The sequence below is a fragment of the Pongo abelii genome, chromosome 4 (assembly GCF_028885655.2).
Source record: "Pongo abelii isolate AG06213 chromosome 4, NHGRI_mPonAbe1-v2.0_pri, whole genome shotgun sequence".
In the NCBI taxonomy this organism is placed as follows: domain Eukaryota; kingdom Metazoa; phylum Chordata; class Mammalia; order Primates; family Hominidae; genus Pongo; species Pongo abelii.
This window is the reverse complement of record NC_071989.2, coordinates 9,125,564-9,145,305: the sequence shown is the minus strand read 5'-3', so window position 1 is coordinate 9,145,305 and position 19,742 is coordinate 9,125,564. Positions and strand designations below refer to the sequence as shown.

Here is a 19,742-nt window from a genome sequence, read left to right as displayed (position 1 = left end):
TGAGCTGGTGTGTTGCCATGTTGGACAGAATTTATTGTGGGATAAATTCATGGAGGTTTGGTAGATCCCCTTGGTGTTGCCACAGGGAAGTCTCTGAGACAGTGTGGCTCTGCGTGATGGCCACCAGCTGCTCTCTTGTCACAGATCACCATGACTTCTCCTGGGAGCTGTTGAACAGCCTGGATGCCTGGAGGCCCAGCAGGTGCTGCAGGAGCCACTTGCTTTACAAGCCTGCTCCCTCATCCTATTGCTCTCACTGACATTAACTCTCTCCTCTCCTCATACCACTGCTCACTGTAGTTCAGTGATTACCCAAGCTCATTGTTACTTGAAGCAAATAAAAAAGTCTGCTTTCATACAGTGTTTTATGTGAATAAACTTACAACTTAAACAAATACCACCCTCTTGGAAAAATGAGTAACAAAATAATAGTCACTCTTTTTAATTTTGTAAACTCATGCTGTATTTAGAAGAGAAGGTATATGATGAAATACCAAGAGAAAGATAACTGAGGACTTAAATATGCACATTTTATAAAGGATGATCTTGTGACCTCCACCTAGGGTGGTGAGATGAAGCACAAAATTTAAATGCAAGTTTCAGTTATCTTTTAGAAGTTTTTTTCTAGTACAAGTATATCCCATGAATCCTTTTCAGGAAAAGTATGTCCCACATAACTTTTTAAATGACTAAGCCCCATGAAATTCTTTGGTTTTTGTTTGTTTGTTTGTTGAGACAGGGTCTTGCTCTGTTGCCCAGGCTGGAGTACAGTGGTGTAATCATGGCTCAAACTCCCTCCTGTAGCTCCCCACCCCCAACAGGCCCTGGTCTGTGGTGTTCCCCTCCCTGTGTCCATGTGTTCTCATTGTTCAGTTCCCACTTATGAGTGAGAACATGCAGTGTTTGGTTTTTTTGTTCTTGTGTTACTTTGCTGAGGATGATAGTTTCCAGATTCATCCATGTCCCTGCAAAGGACATGAACTCATCCTTTTTTATGACTGCATAGTATTCCATGGTGTATATGTGCCACATTTTCTTTATCCAGTCTATCACTGATGGGCATTTGGCCAGGTTTCAAGTCTTTGCCATTGTGAATAGTGCCTCCATAAACATACGTGTGCATAGAGTTTTATCCTCCTGTATCTTAATGGCTTTGAGTTCTCATGACCATCTCACATTTTGGTATTGATATCTTGAAAACACAAAATGGGACTCATTTTCCTCTGACCACATAAAATGAGGCTTGATTTGTGCATAGCTTTTCTTTATTGATTCACCACAGAATACTAATTTATCACAGAAAGACACTTCTAATTCAATTTCTCTGAAGAGTATCCTGCCATCCTTTCAGAAACAGATTTTCTAAGTAAACAGCAGAGTTGCTTAACAACACTGAGAGCTGTTGGCACACTTGTCTTCTGAGCACACTTCCCCGGAACTTTACTGCATAGACTTTTAGAGTTATTTGTTAAAGCTTGTGTCACATTGCCTACATTTGAGAAAAGTATTGAATATTTTTTAGTATTGTGAGTGGGAAGACATTTTCATAAAATTTTGACTATGGCTAATTACATGACTTAACAAGTGAAAGTGCTCACTGTACACATCACCCACAATATGTCCTCAAAGCCTATTGGCTGTGATTCCTGCCACAGCAACTCCCCACTCACCCCACAGCCCACCTGCTGCTGCTGCTGCTGCTGCCTCTCTTGGCTCCTTGGGAAACACATTTTGTTAGGTAGTGTGCTCTAAACTTCTTAGGAACATTTGGCAAAGTCGCTCAGTGCTGTGTTCAGTTCTGGGGCATGAGTTCCACAGAGCAGACAGGAGTTTCTCTGGCCTGTGATCCAGGAGCAGTTGACTTGGCCCATTTCACCAGCATTAATTCACCTTTGATAGGTTAACAGCTGAAAGAATAGGTTTAGGAAATGTTTGAATTATGTTTCCCTCCCTCCAGATGGAAGTCCTTGAGGGCAGGCTCTACCCATTGTGTCTGAGGGCAGTTGTAGAATTCCCAAGGGAAGTGAGAAAGTTGTATTTTCTTTGTAAGAAGTGTCTTCAAAAAGTAAATGAACTACCTATACAGAATCTATTATTTACTGTGTAAAGGTTCACCACATTCACATGGAGTTCTTAATTTCAACCTTATTTCATAGTAACTGCAGGAAAGAACCTTGAGAAATAAGAGGCTATCACACCACTGATTTTTGGCTACTGAAGTGTAAAAAGAGCTCAACGGAATGTGAGAGGGTAGTTTTAGAAATCAGGCAGACAGCAGATACAGAATGAAAGTCATCATGGACTGTGGTTCCTCTGAAACTTGTAACAGAATCACACTTCACCTGTTTCCTTGGCAGGGCTTTCTGGGGATTTCCTGCGTGCTGGAAGATATTCTGCCCACACAGTCAACGGGGCTTGGTCAGCCTGGACGTCATGGTCACAGTGCAGCCGTGACTGCAGCAGGGGCATTCGGAACCGGAAGCGTGTTTGCAACAACCCTGAACCCAAGTATGGGGGAATGCCTTGCCTTGGCCCATCTCTAGAATACCAGGAATGCAACATTTTGCCCTGCCCGGGTAAGTGGATTGTGTAATCTATAAAACATCTGAAAACTCAAGGGCCTTGGAGAGCCTTCTAATTTACCAGGCCTCACACAGCTCCCTGGCTTCATGTTTGAGATCTGTGTTCTTAATAAATGTCTTCGCTGCGCATGGTTGCTCATGCTGGTAATCCCAGCACTTTGTGAGGCCAGAGGGGGGAATCACTTGAGGCTAAGAGCTCAAGCCTGGGCAATATAGCCAGACCTCATCCCTACGAAAAATACAAAAATTATCCAAGTATGGCAGTGCACGCCTGTAGTTCCAGTTATTCTGGAGGCTGAGTTGGGAGGATTTCTGGAGTCCAAGAGATCAAGACTGCAGTGAGCCAAGATCAGGCCACTGCATTCCACTCTGGGTAACAGAGCGAGACCTTGTCTCAAAAGTAAATAAACAAACAAACATATAAATAAATGTCTTGTGTGATGTCATCACCTGTTGGATTAGCCCAGAGTGGAAAAAGGAAAGAAAAAGAAACCCCTTCTCTCCAGCAGACCTGAAACCAAATCCTAAATCATTCCAAGCAATATTAAGACCATGCTGTCTGCCCTCCTTTCAGACAAGCATGCGACTTTAGTTGTCTGTATAAAAAGATCTGATAGGCCGGGCCGCAGTGGGACCTCCCTGGGTCCTGGGCACATTTGTCTGCAGGGGCCCCCCACTCCCTAATGCATTGGGGAAAGACAAATACCATCTAGGCTAGATTGTGTTCATGTTTTTTTCTTCTGATTGTAAAAAGAATTAAAACTTTCCTATGAGCTACTCAAAGGATATGGACTCTAGTTGTTGTGCCTGATGGAAAAGCTGGCCTTTCTAATGTGGTCTGAAATATCTGGGGTCTTTGGAGTGACCATCAGCTCCTTCTGGAAGCTGATCCCTTCCCAGGCCACTGATGGACCCAGCCCTCCCCCACGTGGCCTCCATGTACCATCAGGTAGTCATCCAGGGTCATGGGTATCAAACATGCAACCCCTGGACCCTGGGCCTGCCAAGCCGGTTCTTGGTCCTCATGTCTTCTGTCACAAAAGGTCTACCTCATTAATTAAGTCCTTCAAAGACGCAAATTCTTCTCTCCTGTGGGCCTAGCAGAGCTGTTTGTCTGGGTCTTCTTCCTGAGGCCTGGCTTTTCATTCCACTGAATTCCCAAGCAAGCACAGAGTCATGAAAATGAGCCGAAAGAGCCCCCGCCCAGGGCTTTTGCTCTGACAATGCCTGAAACGCTCCTCCATCTTTCCCTTTAATATTCAAGCCCCTGTTTCTGCTTTTCTCCTGCCACAGTTCAGGGTCCCTAGCACCTACAACACTTCCACCAGAGCTTCCCACTTCCTGCTCTCCTGTCCAGAACCCACAGAAAGTCTTCAGCCCACACGTCATGGCCATCCCGAGGGCTGATCTGTGACTGGGGAGGCTGCCTTGACTTTTGTCTGAAGCTCCATGAGGACAGGGACTCCTGGCCTGATCTCACTCATGGCAGCAACCTCAGCTCCCAGCAGGGGCCTGGCACATACTAGAAATACCCATCATGGATTGTTTGTTAATAATCAGGAGACAAAGAGTTGGTTAATTGATCTTTCTTCATTCATGTCGTTTCTCAGGAAGCGTTTTTGAGTAACCGACTGTGCAGTTTACAGGGTATACACAGATGCAGTGCTATGATTCAGGTCAGAAAGAAACTTAGAGTTTAGGGAGGATGCATCCTGGGAGCAGTGTCAACCCAGTATGGTCACTGGCTACTGAGTTTATGACAACCAGGTGCAGTGACTGTATCCACCAAGGAGAGCTCATGGCAGCCACAGCAAGCAGGCTGCCCTTAAGCTGGGTCTTGAGGGACAGAAAGGAGTTGGTGAAATTGACAAGCAGAGACGGGAAATTGGGAGGAAGGCTCATTCTGGAGTTGGATACAACATTTTGAAAGGCATAGAATATGAACATATTTCTAGTAGATACAACTTTCTGAGTTCTTACATCAAGAAACTGGCTTGTAGCAGATATTCAATGAACATTCATTGGATTGGGTGCTTGGAAGGGTGGATAGTGGATGGATGAATGGATAGATGAATAAACATGTATATAAAAATGAAAATGTATAGTTTCCAGATTTGTAGCTGAGGCTCCCAATAATGTTTCTGCTCTTATCAGCTGCCTGGCTCCTCCTAGGGTGTCTCTGCTTGAATTTCTCCAGCCTCAGGAGACTCCTTCTCTGCCCACCCAGCTTTCCCAGTCAAGCTGATGCTGAGAGGCTGGGAAAGGTCACTGACCTGTTCTTTCCCACAACCCCAGTAGAAGGAGTCCTCCTCTGGGGGCTGAGAGGAATCCTGTGGACAAGCTTACTAGATTCGTGTCCATGCTATAAACTGGAACAGGGGCAGATGTCAGGGGAATGGCAGGGTCCCGCCACCCACCCTTGTCTCCCTGGGCTCCAGACCCTATCCTTTTTGCCATGGGTAGGATGTGCAGATTCCTGCAGACACTTGGATGTTGTCCTAGTGCACAAGTACAAAGGGTCACCACTCATATCAGAGACACTCTATTAACATGATCTGTTGGTTGCTCTCATTTTAGTTGATTTGGTGGTCAAGCCAATACCATGCATATATAACTTTAATATGTTGACATAACTCTGTCCTCATTTTCATTTTAAAAGCCAAGATTCTGCAGAGTGTTGTGGAATTATTCAGAGTGGCCCATGTCACCTTGCACTAGGCAGTGGGTGAGTCAGGGCTGAGTGGTGCTTCCCCTGCCTGGGAAATTCCTAAACATATGATAGGGCATGACCCAGCAGGGAGGGTTGGAAGTGCTAGGGGTGTGAATGCTGAGCTGCACAGTCACCAGGAAGCCAGTTAGAGGCTGATTCCTGTCTCATTCAGGATACTCTCCCCTGTGAATTTACTCTTCTTTAATCCTGTTGGGTTCATAGTGGACAATTACAAATGGACAGTGTATTTTATTTAAAAATACGTTTTCTCATTAAAATTAAATATGAAAATAAATCAGCTGGGCATGGAGGCTCACACTTGTAATCCCAGCACTTTAGCAGGTCAAGTTGGGTAGATCACTTGTGGTCAGGAGTTTGAGACCAGCCTGGCCAACATGGTAAAACCTTATTCCTACTAAAAAGACAAAAAATTAGCCTGTCATGGTGGCATGTACCTGTAATCCCAGCTACTTAGGAGGTTGAGGCAGAAGAATTGCTTGAGCCCAGGAGGTGGAGTTTGCAGTGAGCTGAGATCATGCCACTGCACTGCAGCCTGCATGACAGAGTGAGATTCTGTCTCAAAATAAAATAAACCAGAGAATATAAAAATACATTTTAAATTAATCAATGAAAAATTTTACCTCTAAGACTAATGTGTATAAATAAACTATAATAAGGTTTCTAAGTCAAGCCCATGCTGAAATAATCATTTTTTTCACCTTCTGTGGGTCCATCTAACTAGTACCTTCACCTACATAATTTACGCCAGCATTGAGAAATAGCTAATTATTTCTCCTTCACTTCTTTTCCTCAGTGCATATTTGATTTAGCCTTAAAGACTCCAGACCTTGACCTACAAAGGTACAGACAACGGATTTTTTTTTGTTTCTAAGTAATGTTCAGCTAAGAGGAAAGCAACCTCAGAGTTTGGCCACATGTACCCTAAAACTTAAAGTATAATAAAAAAAAAAAAAAGAAAATGAAGGTGAAAACCTAATGAAGTAAACACAAACTCTTTTCATCAGACTTAACTGAGATGGTTCTGTTTTGTATTTTGCAAACAATAATTCTATGGGGGAAGGAACACTAAATCTAATGGAGGGACAGACTCTTTGAGTCAAAAGAATAATTCTGGCAGTTGTGTGTCGTGTAGATAAATCTCTTAGGCATCTCTGGTGTGCTCAGAACCCTCTCTTCCTTTGCACTCTTGGAGTCCTTGAGTCCATACTTTGAAGTGGAGCCAGGCAGGGGGCAGTTGGTGCAGGAAATTTCTGCTTAGAGATCCTTAGGAGCAGAGAGCACAGCTGTCCTGCAGTGCAAACCTATGTAGTCCAGACCTCAGTATGCTGGAGAATCAATACCACATTTTCCCATGTCCCAAGAGACTGTGAGTGAAGGGCTTCACATCTCTGATCACACACAGGAAGCCTGTTGAGCAAACCTTAGTTATTTAGTTTTTACTTTGCTATTTAGATCTCTGGCAATTGTACATTGGTTACTGCCATTGTTTTTAATCTTACTGTAGTGGGTGGAATATTTAGCTAGAATCTCTACAACAAGAATGTTATCCTCTTCTTTCAAGTTACTTCATGTATAAATTTCATTTTATCAAAAATAATTTCCTATAATTAATTGCTTTGGTTCCTTGAAAGAAACACGAATCTGAGCTTGCGTTTGTTTGTCTGACCTTCCCATGAACCAGTATTTCTTGAGCTAAATTGGGTGATGATTCAAGCCATGAGGAGATTCCTGTGTGATTTTTAGCAACATGGGAGGAGTTATGGGAAGCCCTAACCTGTGCTTGTGTGTCGGGTTCTGTGCTTAGCCTGCCAGTGTTCCAGCCCCAGCTTCCCACTCACTTGCCCAGGACCTAACCTCTCCATGCCTCAAGTCATTCATTTCTGGAACAACCCCCAGGGCAGTTGTGAGGGCGGAGATGGAATACTGAATGAGTTTATTATTTTAATTATTATTATTACTAATGTTATTTTTTCAGTCCAGTATAGTTCACATAGCAGGGGAAAAAAAATCTATTTTAGTGGCTCAGCCTCACTCAGGCCCCTGACATGCTGTGCCTTCCACAGTGGCTTACATTTGTTTTGTTTTCTTGGCCCTGAAACTTTCTACTTCCCCACCAAGTTGTACAGGCTCCCTCACGGTGAAGACTATTTCATTAAGATTTGTGTTCTGAAATTCTATTTTAGAAATGCTTTGGCCTTTCTAATATGAATTGTTAGTACAATAATCAATATCCTACATCACGGCTCCATGATGTAGGTTGAAACCTGTAACATAAAGACAGGGTCAAGAGGACAAAAAGCAAGCACCGCATTACAATTGGTCTGGGGACACAGGGCAATTGCAGACTAAGCAACTTCCGGACACAGTAAGGAAGTGGTTCCAGGTCTCCTTTGAGTTCCCTCTGTACTAGAAACATCCATTTCCCCAGTTCTTTGACTGTTGAAATTGGTGGAGGTAGAGTGTGATCTTGTGATTTGAACTCCCAAGTGGGAATGTTTCAGCAACTGGATTCTGTTCCAAATGCTCTCTTAAACGGTTATTCAAACCAGAGCTCCATTCTCTCTGTTTAACAATAAATGATCCTGTGCCAGGAGAATTTACCATGACACCAGATGGACAGTTGGTGTATGTGTGGGAGAGGAGTTATTAGACTAGATCATATACACATTGACTTACATGTTGGTAGAAATGTGGACAGGAATAAATATTGTTTGCAATATCACAGGATATATTATATACATCAGCTTCCTGGTGTGAGATCATTAGATGTTGCATGATTATGGAACCATTGAAATGAGCACATTTAGTCTCTGTTTTTATTTTTGTTTTTTCTGTGGTAAGAATACTCAACATAAAATCTACCTACTTAACAGATTTTTGAGTGCACAATACGGTATTGTTAAGTATAGGTATACAACGATGTATAGTAGATCTCTAGATCTTACCCATTTTGAATAACTGGAAGTTTATACCAGCTATACAGCAATTCTCCACTTCCCTCTCCCCCACTCCCTGGCAACCACCATTTTACTCTCTGCTTCTATGAGTTTGACTACTTTAGATACCTGATCTAAGTGGAATTATGTATTATTTGTCTTTCTGTGTCTGGCTCGTTTCACATGGCATAATGTCCTCCCCGATGTTCATCCATGTTGTTGTATGTGGCAGGATCTCATTTTTTAAGGTTGAATAATATTTCATTGTATGTACCTACCACATTTGCTTTATCCATTCATCTCCTGATGGACATTTAGGTTGTTTTGAAATTTTGGTTATTGTGAGAAATGCTGCAGTGAACATGAGAATGCAAATGTATCTCAGAGATCCTAATTTCAGTTTTTTTGATATATACCCAGGATTGGGATTGCTAGATCTTACAGTAATTCTATTTTTATTTTTGTATTTTGTGATGGAGTCTCGCTGTGTCACCCAGGCTGGAGTGCACTGGAGCCATCTCAGCTCACTGCAACCTCCGCCTCACAGGTTCCTGCGATTCTGCTGCCTCAGCCTCCTGAGTAGTGAGGGTGACAGATGTGCACCACCATGCCCAGCTAATTTTTGTATTTTTAGTAGAGACAGGGTTTCACCATGTTGGCCAGGCTGGTCTCGAACTCCTGGCCTCAGGTGATCCACCTGTCTTGGCTTCCCAAAATGTTGGGATTACAGGCGTGAGCCACCATGCCCGGCCTCTGTTTTTTGATTTTTTGAGGACCCTCCACATTGTTTTCCAAGGCAGCTGCACCATTGTACATTCCCACCAACAGTGTACAAGGGCTCTTTTCTCCACATCCTCACCAACACTGATATTTTGTTTTTTGGATAGTAGCCATTGTGGCAGGTGTGAGGTGATACATCACTGTGGTTTTGATTTGCATTTCCCTGTTGATTCATGATGCTGAGCATCTTTTCACATACTTGTTGGCCATTCATCTGCAGGTTTACCGTTCCATACAGAGGCCAGGGATCTAAAGAACACATGGTTGGTTGTACATCAGGCCCTGACACAATCTAGGGCACACATTAGACCCTTCTCAGCCCTGAGCTGCCTTGTGCACATTTAGACAGCCAAGATCTGAGATACTTGCCATTACTATAAGTCACAATGACTTATTTTTGCGTTGGTGTATGGGGCATGCAAGGGTACTCACTGGAGGCCAAGCTCCAATTTAGGTTACAAACAGAAAAAAACTGTCAGCAAGTGCTTCCTTCAGTGAGAATAGATATGGGAGAGAGTTTTTTAAAATTTGAAAGTTCTAGGAAAACACATGCCTGCCTTTTTTATTGCTGATATTACAGCCAGTATCAAACACTTGATCAATTCCTCTAACTGTCTCATATACCATATAAGTTTTAGGGAAAATACTGTTGAATTCTGCAAGTTTGTGTAAACTATTGAATCACAAAATTTCCAGTTAGATTGCAAACTTATTTCTAAATTGAGTTCAAATATTGTTTTGTTTTTACTTTCTGCAAATTAGAATATTGTCATAAAGATGATATTTTTGCTCTGCTTTCTCAAAAATGCTTTTTACCTTTGCCAATATCTAAAAAGAAACATAACACCATAATGATGTAATACATCACGACAGGCGTATTAAAATACAATCTAAGTTATTCTAGCTAAAACAATCTTACACCCTGAATGATTTTGGCATCCTTTTGCTCCTGTTTCTTTGTGTAGGCTACAAAGAATGTTAAAATATGATACTCTCTACATATAGCAATAGTGAGTCTCTCCTCAGCTTTTTAATTGACTTAGCTGTGGTTACGATTGGTGCTTAACCCCTGATTAGGATCTAATACCTTGTTTGACAAAGTCCTGTAGCTTTGTCCTGGGACTCAGCAATAACAAGGAAGGTCTGGCTAGCAAGAAAGAGGCACAGTCAGAAGTTAGCTAAACAGAAAATTATATTTGACTTGTCACAAGCCCAAGCCAACAACATGAGGTCTTGGTTTTAGCAAGATCAGCTAATAAAGGACTGAGTCTTAAAGTCTCCCAGTTTCAGGTGGGCCACCTGCTCCCAGCTATTCAGCAGGCTGGTCTACAGGTACCAAAAGCCCAGCCTAAAGAATTCAGGAGGCTAACTTGAGCAGGCAGAGACATGTGCTGGGTTATGAGCTGTCATGGAAATGGTTAGTCAAGGAACCAGTTAGGCCTAACATGCACATTGTAAAACTGCACTCTTAATATCTAACCCGACATATGGCTGCAGATTTTCATATTCCTCTCTGTAGTCATTTAAACATAGTGTCAAGTCTGTGTGGCTGTACTTAATTTGGTCATTCTGTGCCTGAATTTACCGAGCATTCTTCAGTTACCTTCCTCATGGGACCTGTTAGCTTTTCTCTATCCCACTGTCAGGGAGTAAACCATAATCCAATTAGTAAAGGAGCTTGTGACTTGAACTACTTACCTTGGCTTTAAGTCTTGTCTGGCTAGTTAGATGGCAAAGGTGAGAGCTGGCTGGGGCTTTACATCAATAACCGTACAAAGTGGTTCATGGTTGTTCTCAGGGGCTGGAATTACTATGACACCTCTTACACTCTGCCGTCATGCTTGTACTTAGATATGACAGATTTAGAAATATTTTCTGAAAGAATGAATAAAGGGAACTGAAAAAGTATAGGGAGGAATCTGTAAAACTGGATCTGTCACCAAGAGGAAGACTCCAAATGCAGCCCTGCGAGGGGTCAGAAGCCTCGTTGCTACGTGCGCCGATGCACTGAAGCCTTCCTGGAGTGCCGATTCCATTTTGTTTGTCTTACTAAACAGAATCCACTTAGCTTCCATTTAGTAACTCTTTTCGCTTGGTTGGGATTGGATTATAGAAGAGCTGTGACGTTGTGTTTCTTCACAGTGGATGGCGTGTGGTCTTGCTGGTCCCCCTGGACAAAATGTTCAGCAACATGCGGCGGTGGACACTATATGAGGACCCGCTCTTGCTCCAATCCAGCCCCGGCCTATGGAGGGGACATCTGCCTGGGGCTGCACACAGAAGAGGCACTCTGCAACACGCAGCCCTGCCCAGGTAAGCGGCACCTCACCTATTGCACAGCTTTGGGACAAATTGGCCTCTTTCCTTAATGGATAAATGGTGTAATTGATGATACTGCATCACGGTAAGTACTGGAAGGGGGGTGGACAAGTTAACAACATGCTATTACCCTTGAAGTGACTTTAAAACATAGCATCTATAATAAAATAGTTCTCACTGAGCTATAGATTCAGAACTCGTGTTCAAAGCCTTTAGCCCAGCAATGGGAGAGTGCTAAAGGCTTCAAACATGAGTTCTGAATCTATGGCATGTTACAACACCCAATCTCCCTAATTAGGAAACATCCTAATTTATTCTTGACTTTGCTAATTAACACTAGTGACCCACAGGTGACACCTTGCTGTGTTGAGGGAGAGAGAAAGTCCAAGGAAAGGTGGGAAAGAACGAACATTTGTAGTGCCCCCCACGGAGTCTGGAGGTCTGAGTGGGGAAATCGCCTGCAGCCTTTTTGTCTCAAAACCAGCCTGGGTGCAGCCATGTGTTTTCCAAAGATCTCCAGACCTGTGTTCCAGGAATGACTTCTAAAATGTGACAAGGGGACACTAAGCACTCTTGCAGGATGCTTCATCCATGGTCAATAGGCTGTAATTTAGAGGTAGTGCAATTAAAGGAAAGAAAAAGCGTGACATCAAATCAGTAAGTGGAGGAGCACAGCAAACAACAGAAACTGGGGATAGCAAAGCATTCTTAAAGCCAGTAGCCTAATAACAGAGTCTGAGGTTTTGTTGTTTAAAATCAGGGTGGAGAGCAGGGAGCACCGCTGTGAAGTGCACCTCACAGGAACCAGCCCTGGGCCTGTGGGTGTGGGAGCTCCTCGCTCCAAGCTCCCTGTGGCTGATGCAGGCACCTGGGGCCTCCACCACCACCACCATCCCAGAAATAGCTTGGTTTACTGACATGAAGGAACCACCTGGAATGAAAATGAGCTATTCTTTTCTTGGTCTAACTTTGACTTTGAAACACACACTTTTTTTTTAGCTTGCTCCTGCATATCTTTCTAGAAGGTTCTATGTATATTGAAAAGGGCCTTGAAGCCAGATTCTCACTGTCATTCCCAAAACTGGCACTTTCTGCATTTCTAAGGAAATAATGTGCCCTTTAACTGGAGCAAGGCACAAGTTTGATTTTCAAATTTTCCCTGCCACTACAAAGTGGATGCTTCCACTTAAAAAGTGGAAAAAAGCAAACTGCATAGAAAAATACCTTTTTATCCTGATTAAAATTCCATAAACAATATCCAGAGTTTACTTTTTTAACTTTCTTACTTATATAGGAGTGTTACTCCTTTCTTTTCACACATCTGTATGCCTGAGTGAATTTCACAAATCCTAGTAAATCTTCCATTTTGGGGTGAAGTATCCTTTCAATGCCCCTCTTTTGGCCTTGGCCAAAGGCTTATGCATTGACCTTATCTCTTCAGAGACAGCAAACATGAGATAAAATGAATTCTACCTCAAGGGTAGCCTGACTTTGGCATGTTGACTCTGCGGAATTGTTTTTATAACAGAAGAGAAAGTAATTGTGTAGCTTCAGACTCCCTTTCAGCAACCCAGGACTCTCATGAGCACACAATTATTCCTCTCGTCTGAGCACAGAGGAAGGTGGAGAATTTTCAGGAATGTTTCAGGAAAGCATTTGAGGTTCTTTGAGGGGAGCATTACCGATAGCAAAATGGCATCTGCATTGATGACTTACGTGCCACCACTGCTGATGGTCCGCACACAGCTGGGTCTCATGTATTCACTTATTAAGTGTCTAAATACAATTACTTTATAATGTTAAAATAATGTTTATTTTAAGCTCATGATATCTGATCAAATATATAACAGTGTAGGCACTTTTATTCATCCTCGTTTGTACTGTATTTACTGGATCTGTTAGATGATACAACTACATCTTACTGATGCACAGAACCATTAAAAACATGCTATGGAATCCGGAAATCACGTATGTAACTTGCCAGTGAGTCCAGGATGATTGAGCTTACTGGCCATTCCGCCCCATCTCCCCTCTTCTGGTCTCTGCAGAGAGCTGGTCAGAGTGGTCGGACTGGTCTGAGTGTGAAGCCTCTGGCGTCCAAGTCCGCGCCCGCCAGTGCATCCTCCTGTTCCCCATGGGCAGCCAGTGCTCCGGGAACACCACGGAGAGACGGCCATGTGTGTTTGACTCTAATTTCATCCCAGGTAAGAGCAAAGGTATTTATCAGTAAGAACAAAATCATTTCCAACGTGGAGAGAGAAAATGACTCATAGGTCAGAGTTTTATTTGGCTTATTTGGTGAAATAGAGATGATTCCATCAAGCCCCATGGTTTCAAGGTGTTTAAAATGTAGGTCTATAGATAACTGCAGATTTAAACATGAATTCAGTTCATAAATTTAAGATTTCTTAGGCAAAGTGTCTTTTGCAGTTTATCAACTATAATACAATCAGAAGACTTTGCTCAAAAACAGGAAAATATTTGGTTATTATTAAATATGATTTGGTTATTTGGTTATTTTAATATTAGGTTAAATGTTTAGGCAGTGCTCACTGTGTATGCACTGGCATACAGAGAAAAAGCACCATTCTCTTTATGCTATCTTTAATATACTTGAGAAGGTAGAAATGCATCATCATTCTCCTGTTGGAGAAGAGGTTGGCCCTCATTCAACCAGCTTTTCATGGTAAAGTCAGTGTGTAGTTGTTGGTGATAGCTGATCACTTGTTGCATGCTCACTGTAACAAGGTGCTATATGAATGCATAGATCATTGCGCATATGTCCACTGTGTGCCTTAGGACTGTTAGGTGGACCAGCCTCTTACAAATAAATAGTAGAGTTGCATTCTATAAGCCAGTTTTCTTTGATCTGTGCAAAAGATACTATTTTAGAGAAAATTAGTATACCATACCTCAATCATGTACGGCACAGAACTGTAAGAATGGTTGTTATTGTTTTCCTTTTTAACGATAGACATATTTTTAATTCTTGTTGTCTAACAAAAAATCTGTACAGGAAAGAATGGTGTTTCTAGACTACTGAGTGATATTTTATCCTCGGGAGTTAAAACATGTATGAGATGTGGCCTCTCTCTGCATCCTGCTGGGGGTTTCATGTATGGCATGCCAAGAGCATCAGTGGCCTCCTGAAGAGGGACTTCACTTGTTCTGGAGATGTCCTTGAGCTCTGGTGAATGGGCCCTCCCTCTGCCGGGAAGGTGACAACACTGGCTTTGACGGAACAAGTCTCAGAAGCAGGAATACCACAGGAGTACTCTGTGTGTTGGGCAGAGGGAAGGGTTCTCCCCTGGCAAGACACCTTGTAATGGAAAATGAGCACATTTCCTGCTTTCAACCTGAGAGACCATAGCATTATCTTTCTGTGATAAATGAATCTCATCTCTCCCCAGTCAAGGTGATTTGGCCAAATCCATATCAGATTGGTTAAAACAAGCAAAGAAACAAGTAGAATTTTTCTGATAATTAATCAAGCTTTTGAAACTTTGTGTCACATAAAATTCAGAATCATTAGACAAACATACATGAAGCATGAATGTGGACTGTCTTCTCAACACCTTTTACACATTGTGATTCGACTTTTCTTTTTCCAGAAGTATCTGTGGCAAGATCCAGTAGCGTAGAAGAGAAAAGGTGTGGAGGTACGTTATTCCTTTTAAGTAGTTGTAATGGATGTACTGATATATTCTAATCATTTCCCTTGCTGCATGTTTTCTATAATTTTTCTGCCTCTTGGCCAAGAATGAAAAACTGGAGAAAGTCATGGATCCCAGGCATTCTACCTCGGCATAAAGGCTAATAGTCAATATTTGACATACAGATTGGTGGTTCTCAGAATGGGGTGCCTAGACCCGCGTCAAGAGCATGGCCTGGGAACTTGATGGGAATGCAGATCCTCAGGCCCCACCTTGATCCACAGAATCAGGACCTCATGGGAAGGTCCCAGCAGTCGGTGGTTCAATTAGCCTTGCAGGTGATTCTGACGGGTGCTAAGATTTATGAACCAGTGGTCTCGGTATCAGTCATTCATTCAGTAATCCTTGCTGAACACCTGCTCTGTGTCAGTTTTGTGAAGGCCATTGAGCTTAGGATGGGCACCCAAGCAGCCCCAGACCCTCCGACAAGCAATCATATCATCAGAGACCCCAGTGCCTCAGAAGGGCAATGTTAGGTGTCTGAGCTAAGTCAGTGGAGTGAGTTCACTAACTAGCCATTGCTAACATGGGATCCAACTACAAGATGAATATGCAACCGGTTCACATAAAAATGATCATACCAATTAGTACCCTCCAATGTTTTTAGATCACTAATTGTGTGCTATACACCGTTTTACATGTTATAGACGATAAGAATATGGTGCAAAGCCCATTTGGTCCTCACAAGGAGCATTGATGTAGGTGCCAAGGGTCTACAGTTCTTCATGTAACACCTCTGGAAATAGAGAAGGGTTTTGGAACTCAGCAGTTTTTAGATGTTAGAAGGGTATGTAGGGCCTTTACACTATATAACGTGACACCTGCACAGGGCCTGGGATTGTTCTACAACCAATCTTCTTAACAATGCTGCTGTGAGATGTTGAAAAAAGTGAAGATGCTAAGGGTCTTCCTAGAAGTTCTGGTCAGGTCTACAGAAAATGGGTCAAGTCAGTGACATTTTAATGCCAGATGACTGATGAAACATTACTTTTCAGAGATTTTGCACTGTGGAATTACAGAAAAGGAACAGTGCTTATGTATTTAATCCGCATTTTATAAATGGAGACCATGAGGCTCAGAGGGATGATGTCACTGGCCCAAGTGCACACATGGAATTCAGCCAGTGGGATCCAGTGTGAGTTTTGAACCCAAAGCACCATAGGAAAAGAGCCCTGACAATAAGTATCCAAAAGAATTGTGTTCAGGAGGCTCAAGTCACAGTAGCCCTGGTTAGGTAACACTCTTGGACAACACCCAGGGTCCAGGACTGTCTGCGGCCATCAAGGACAGTGTAGGTCAAGAGTGGAGCAGAGTTTATAAGTGTTCCCATTCTCAGGGAGGCCATGCAGAGCCTGAGGCTCAAACAGCTGATGCCTCAGCGGAGCTGGCTAGATATTTGTGCCTGCTGCCAGATGTGTGCAGTTCACTTTCCTTCTGCTGAGCCTCACTGAGTTACCCTGTGGAAGACCTTCAAGGGCCTTGAGAACCCATGAGAACCTGGTGCAAAGCCCATCGCCACCCTAAAGTACTACTTCTGTATGTCTGAAGCAGCTGTGCCTAATGGCTGCACAAGCCTTGAGATGCTATTGTTTAAATTACAGGAAGTTGAACTATTCTGAGATATTCAGAATGGAATTTTTTTTAGATCTTTAGGCTGTTGGCACTGGCACAATGGCATAGGCTGTTTAGATGAATCTTACTGTAGGGCTAAAGTTGAAAACAGTTACCAAGCAAGGATGTTTTTGACAACATAGGCATCTTCATTTATTTATTTATTTTTAATTTTGTTGAAAATCAATCAAACTTTGTACAGGAAATTAGCCAATTGAACCAACAGAGTAGTTGTTGGTCTGTATTCCATTTTTACTGATCAAAATCAACAGCAGAAAATCATATTCAAAGGAAAGAACTTAAGCACATTCAGAGCAAATTTAGTGGGCACTTCTTTCCCCATGCAGAAAATCAGAAGAAATTTAATGGGCACTACTTTCCCCATGCAGAAAAATGTGCTTCAATTCAAATTTTTCATCTTAGAGAGCTATTTTTAGTTGCATGAGACACAAAGACTATGGAATCATCATAAGATGTCAGCTGGCCCCAGCCTTTCCCAGGCACCTGCTGGAATGATTCATTTGACTAATGACACAGTGTCTGCATATGGAGACTATCAATCATGCATCTTCCCTATGTTATAATGAAACATGAGTTATGAGTGCAGCAGGAAGTATTTCCATCGGTACAAGGCATTGACCCTGAGAGTGCTAACAGCTCTCTGAGAGAGAGAAGAAGTAAGAACTTGTGTGAAATCAGCTCTTGCTTATCTAAGTACAGCTTCAGTATTAAAGTCCCAGTGGCTGCTGGTGGAATGTCCCCTGGATACTTTATCTGCCTGTCCCAGGTTGGGAGTGAGTTCTCCAGCCCTAGAGGCTTCAAGACAGAGTCAGGAAAGGCCAAAGATTCTGAAACCATTGACCAACTAAGCTGGAAGTGAAAAGTTGAGGTGGTTGTCAGAGAGTGAGTGATGCTTGTGGAATGTTCTAGTGCTGTCGTTCAGGCTGATCCAGCCCTTAGTGCTGAGTACACTGGGCGCCTGTGCTAGGAACTGCATTATCCACTGGCACTTCAGTGGTCAGGAATGTGTTGTGAGTTTTGCCTGACAGTGAGTCAGAGAGAAGGCAGCCTCTCTTCTCAGTGTCCATGCACCCAAGGGGGCAGATCCAGCTCCAAAGTCCTGGGTTCCTGGAACACATTGTCTGGAGCAGCCAAGGAGCACAGCTTAGAGGGAAAAGTTCAGGGTTTAGGGACAAAGAGAGATATCCGACCTCTGCCATGTATCACAGGTGAGGCCTTGATGGCATCTCCTGACTGTAGGTTTACCTTCCCTGGGGCCTATCAGCCACTGGAGGGTTACATGAGGTTCAGGAAGGACTCAAACAGAGCCCCGTAGACCTAGGCCAGGTGGGCACTCACTGAACAGTGTCCCTCCCCCTTTGACACCAAGTGTTAGAGCCCCGTGGGTCAGCATTGGCAGGGTGGAGTCCCTTCCAGGTAGTGAGGATCATGAGCACAGGGAAGGTAACTCAGAAAATCCCTGGGGAGGAGGCTGGGGTGGTTAAGATGCACCCAGGCTCTTCTCATTATCTCCAGAGCCTGAAAGGCCTTGCTCTGCAGCCAGGTAGACTTGCCAGCAACACAGTGATGCTCAGCACATACCTCCAATTGTCCCACTGGGTGCAGGGTTGACAGGTCAGGGAAAGGTATTAGTGACACTGCCCCTCACCCTGGTGGCGTGTGGAGGAGACACCCTGGGGAAAGCTGGTGTCCTCAGGATGTGCTCTGAGCAGGTGGCACATGAGGCCAGTACCCCATGAGCAGCAGCCACTTGGTTCTAACAACACAGAGGAAGATAAGACCCTGTTTTACTTTACCCGATTCTCCTGAAGCCCAGTGATGTGGCACTGACCAGATGCTGCCTTCATCTGTGGAAAAGCTTCAAACTTTAATAGTAGTATTTCACCAACATACACAAGGAATATCTGTTGTCTTTTGTTTTCTCCGGCATAACACAGGTCTTGGTATGGTGCCTTGATAGCACTTGAGCCAATCCTATTTTAGAGATATAAGTCCACGCTGGCAAATTTTCTGAATGCTTTGTATTCATAACTGCAGGAAAATAATGAGACAGAAGAGATGCCATTAAATAGGAAAACATTAGGGAAAAGAAGGTCATTTCATGACCATTTAAAATATCATATTTTGTTCATTTAACACGAATCCCTTATTTCTTTTTAGTAAACCATTTTCTTGACAAGACCTTCAAAATACAACATAAGTGAGAAAAGTGGTACACAGGATAGTATTTACACCACACACACAGCACACGTGTGTGCCAAGTATCTCTGGAAGGGCAAAGGAGAAAGTGCTTATAATAGTTACCTCTAGGAAAGGATGAATTTTTCCTGTAGACCCTTTTGCACTTTCTAATGTGTGCATATTCATACTCAAAAAATATAATGAAAAGTGTATGTGTTTATGTGAATAGAAAACATTTTAAATAGGATGAAATGGAGAGAGAGCTAAAAGCAGTCTGGCTTGCAGTCGAGCAGTAGATTAGAAAAGTAGCTGCTTCTCCCTTGTTTTCAGGACACAGCCCTGCTGCACAGGGGAGGCTCAACCCATTGAGGAGCATGAATAACCTTTTTTGTAGAAACCCTGTACACCATGGATTAGGCTGCACTTGAAGCAGAACACTGTTGTGCAAACCTTTAAATAATAATAAAAAAATGCTTCTGGTAGCGTATTTATTAAAGTTTAAGGTCACTCCAAAAGACTATCATCCATAAGAGAATGAACTTAAAATATCCTGTGCTCTGCCAGGCACAGTGGCTCACGCCTGTAATCCCAGCACTTTGAGAGGCTGAAGCTGGCAGATCACCTGAGGTTGGGAGTTTGAGACTAGCCTGACCAACATGGAGAAACCCCATCTCTACTAAAAAATACAAAATTAGCCGGGCATGGTGGCACATGTCTATAATCCCAGCTACTCGGGCAGCTGAGGCAGGAGAATCGCTTGAACCCAGGAGGTAGAGGTTGTGGTGAGCTGAGATCACGCCATTGCACTCCAGCCTGGGCAACAAGAGTAAAACTCCATTTCAAATAATAATAATAATCCTGTGCTCCC

General features: G+C 43.0%; 1 protein-coding gene across 9 annotated transcripts in view; it reads left to right on the top strand.

Annotated features, from left to right (window-relative positions):
- SEMA5A (semaphorin 5A) overlaps positions 1-19,742 on the top strand; it is a 516,352-nt gene that overhangs the window by 487,824 nt on the left and 8,786 nt on the right. For all 9 annotated transcript variants that reach the window (XM_063724051.1, XM_063724052.1, XM_063724054.1 and 6 more), the window contains 4 exons: positions 2,358-2,576; positions 11,172-11,342; positions 13,397-13,552; positions 14,960-15,007. In XM_063724051.1, coding sequence (XP_063580121.1) covers positions 2,358-2,576; positions 11,172-11,342; positions 13,397-13,552; positions 14,960-15,007 — 594 coding nt within the window. The remainder of the gene's footprint in view (positions 1-2,357; positions 2,577-11,171; positions 11,343-13,396; positions 13,553-14,959; positions 15,008-19,742) is intronic.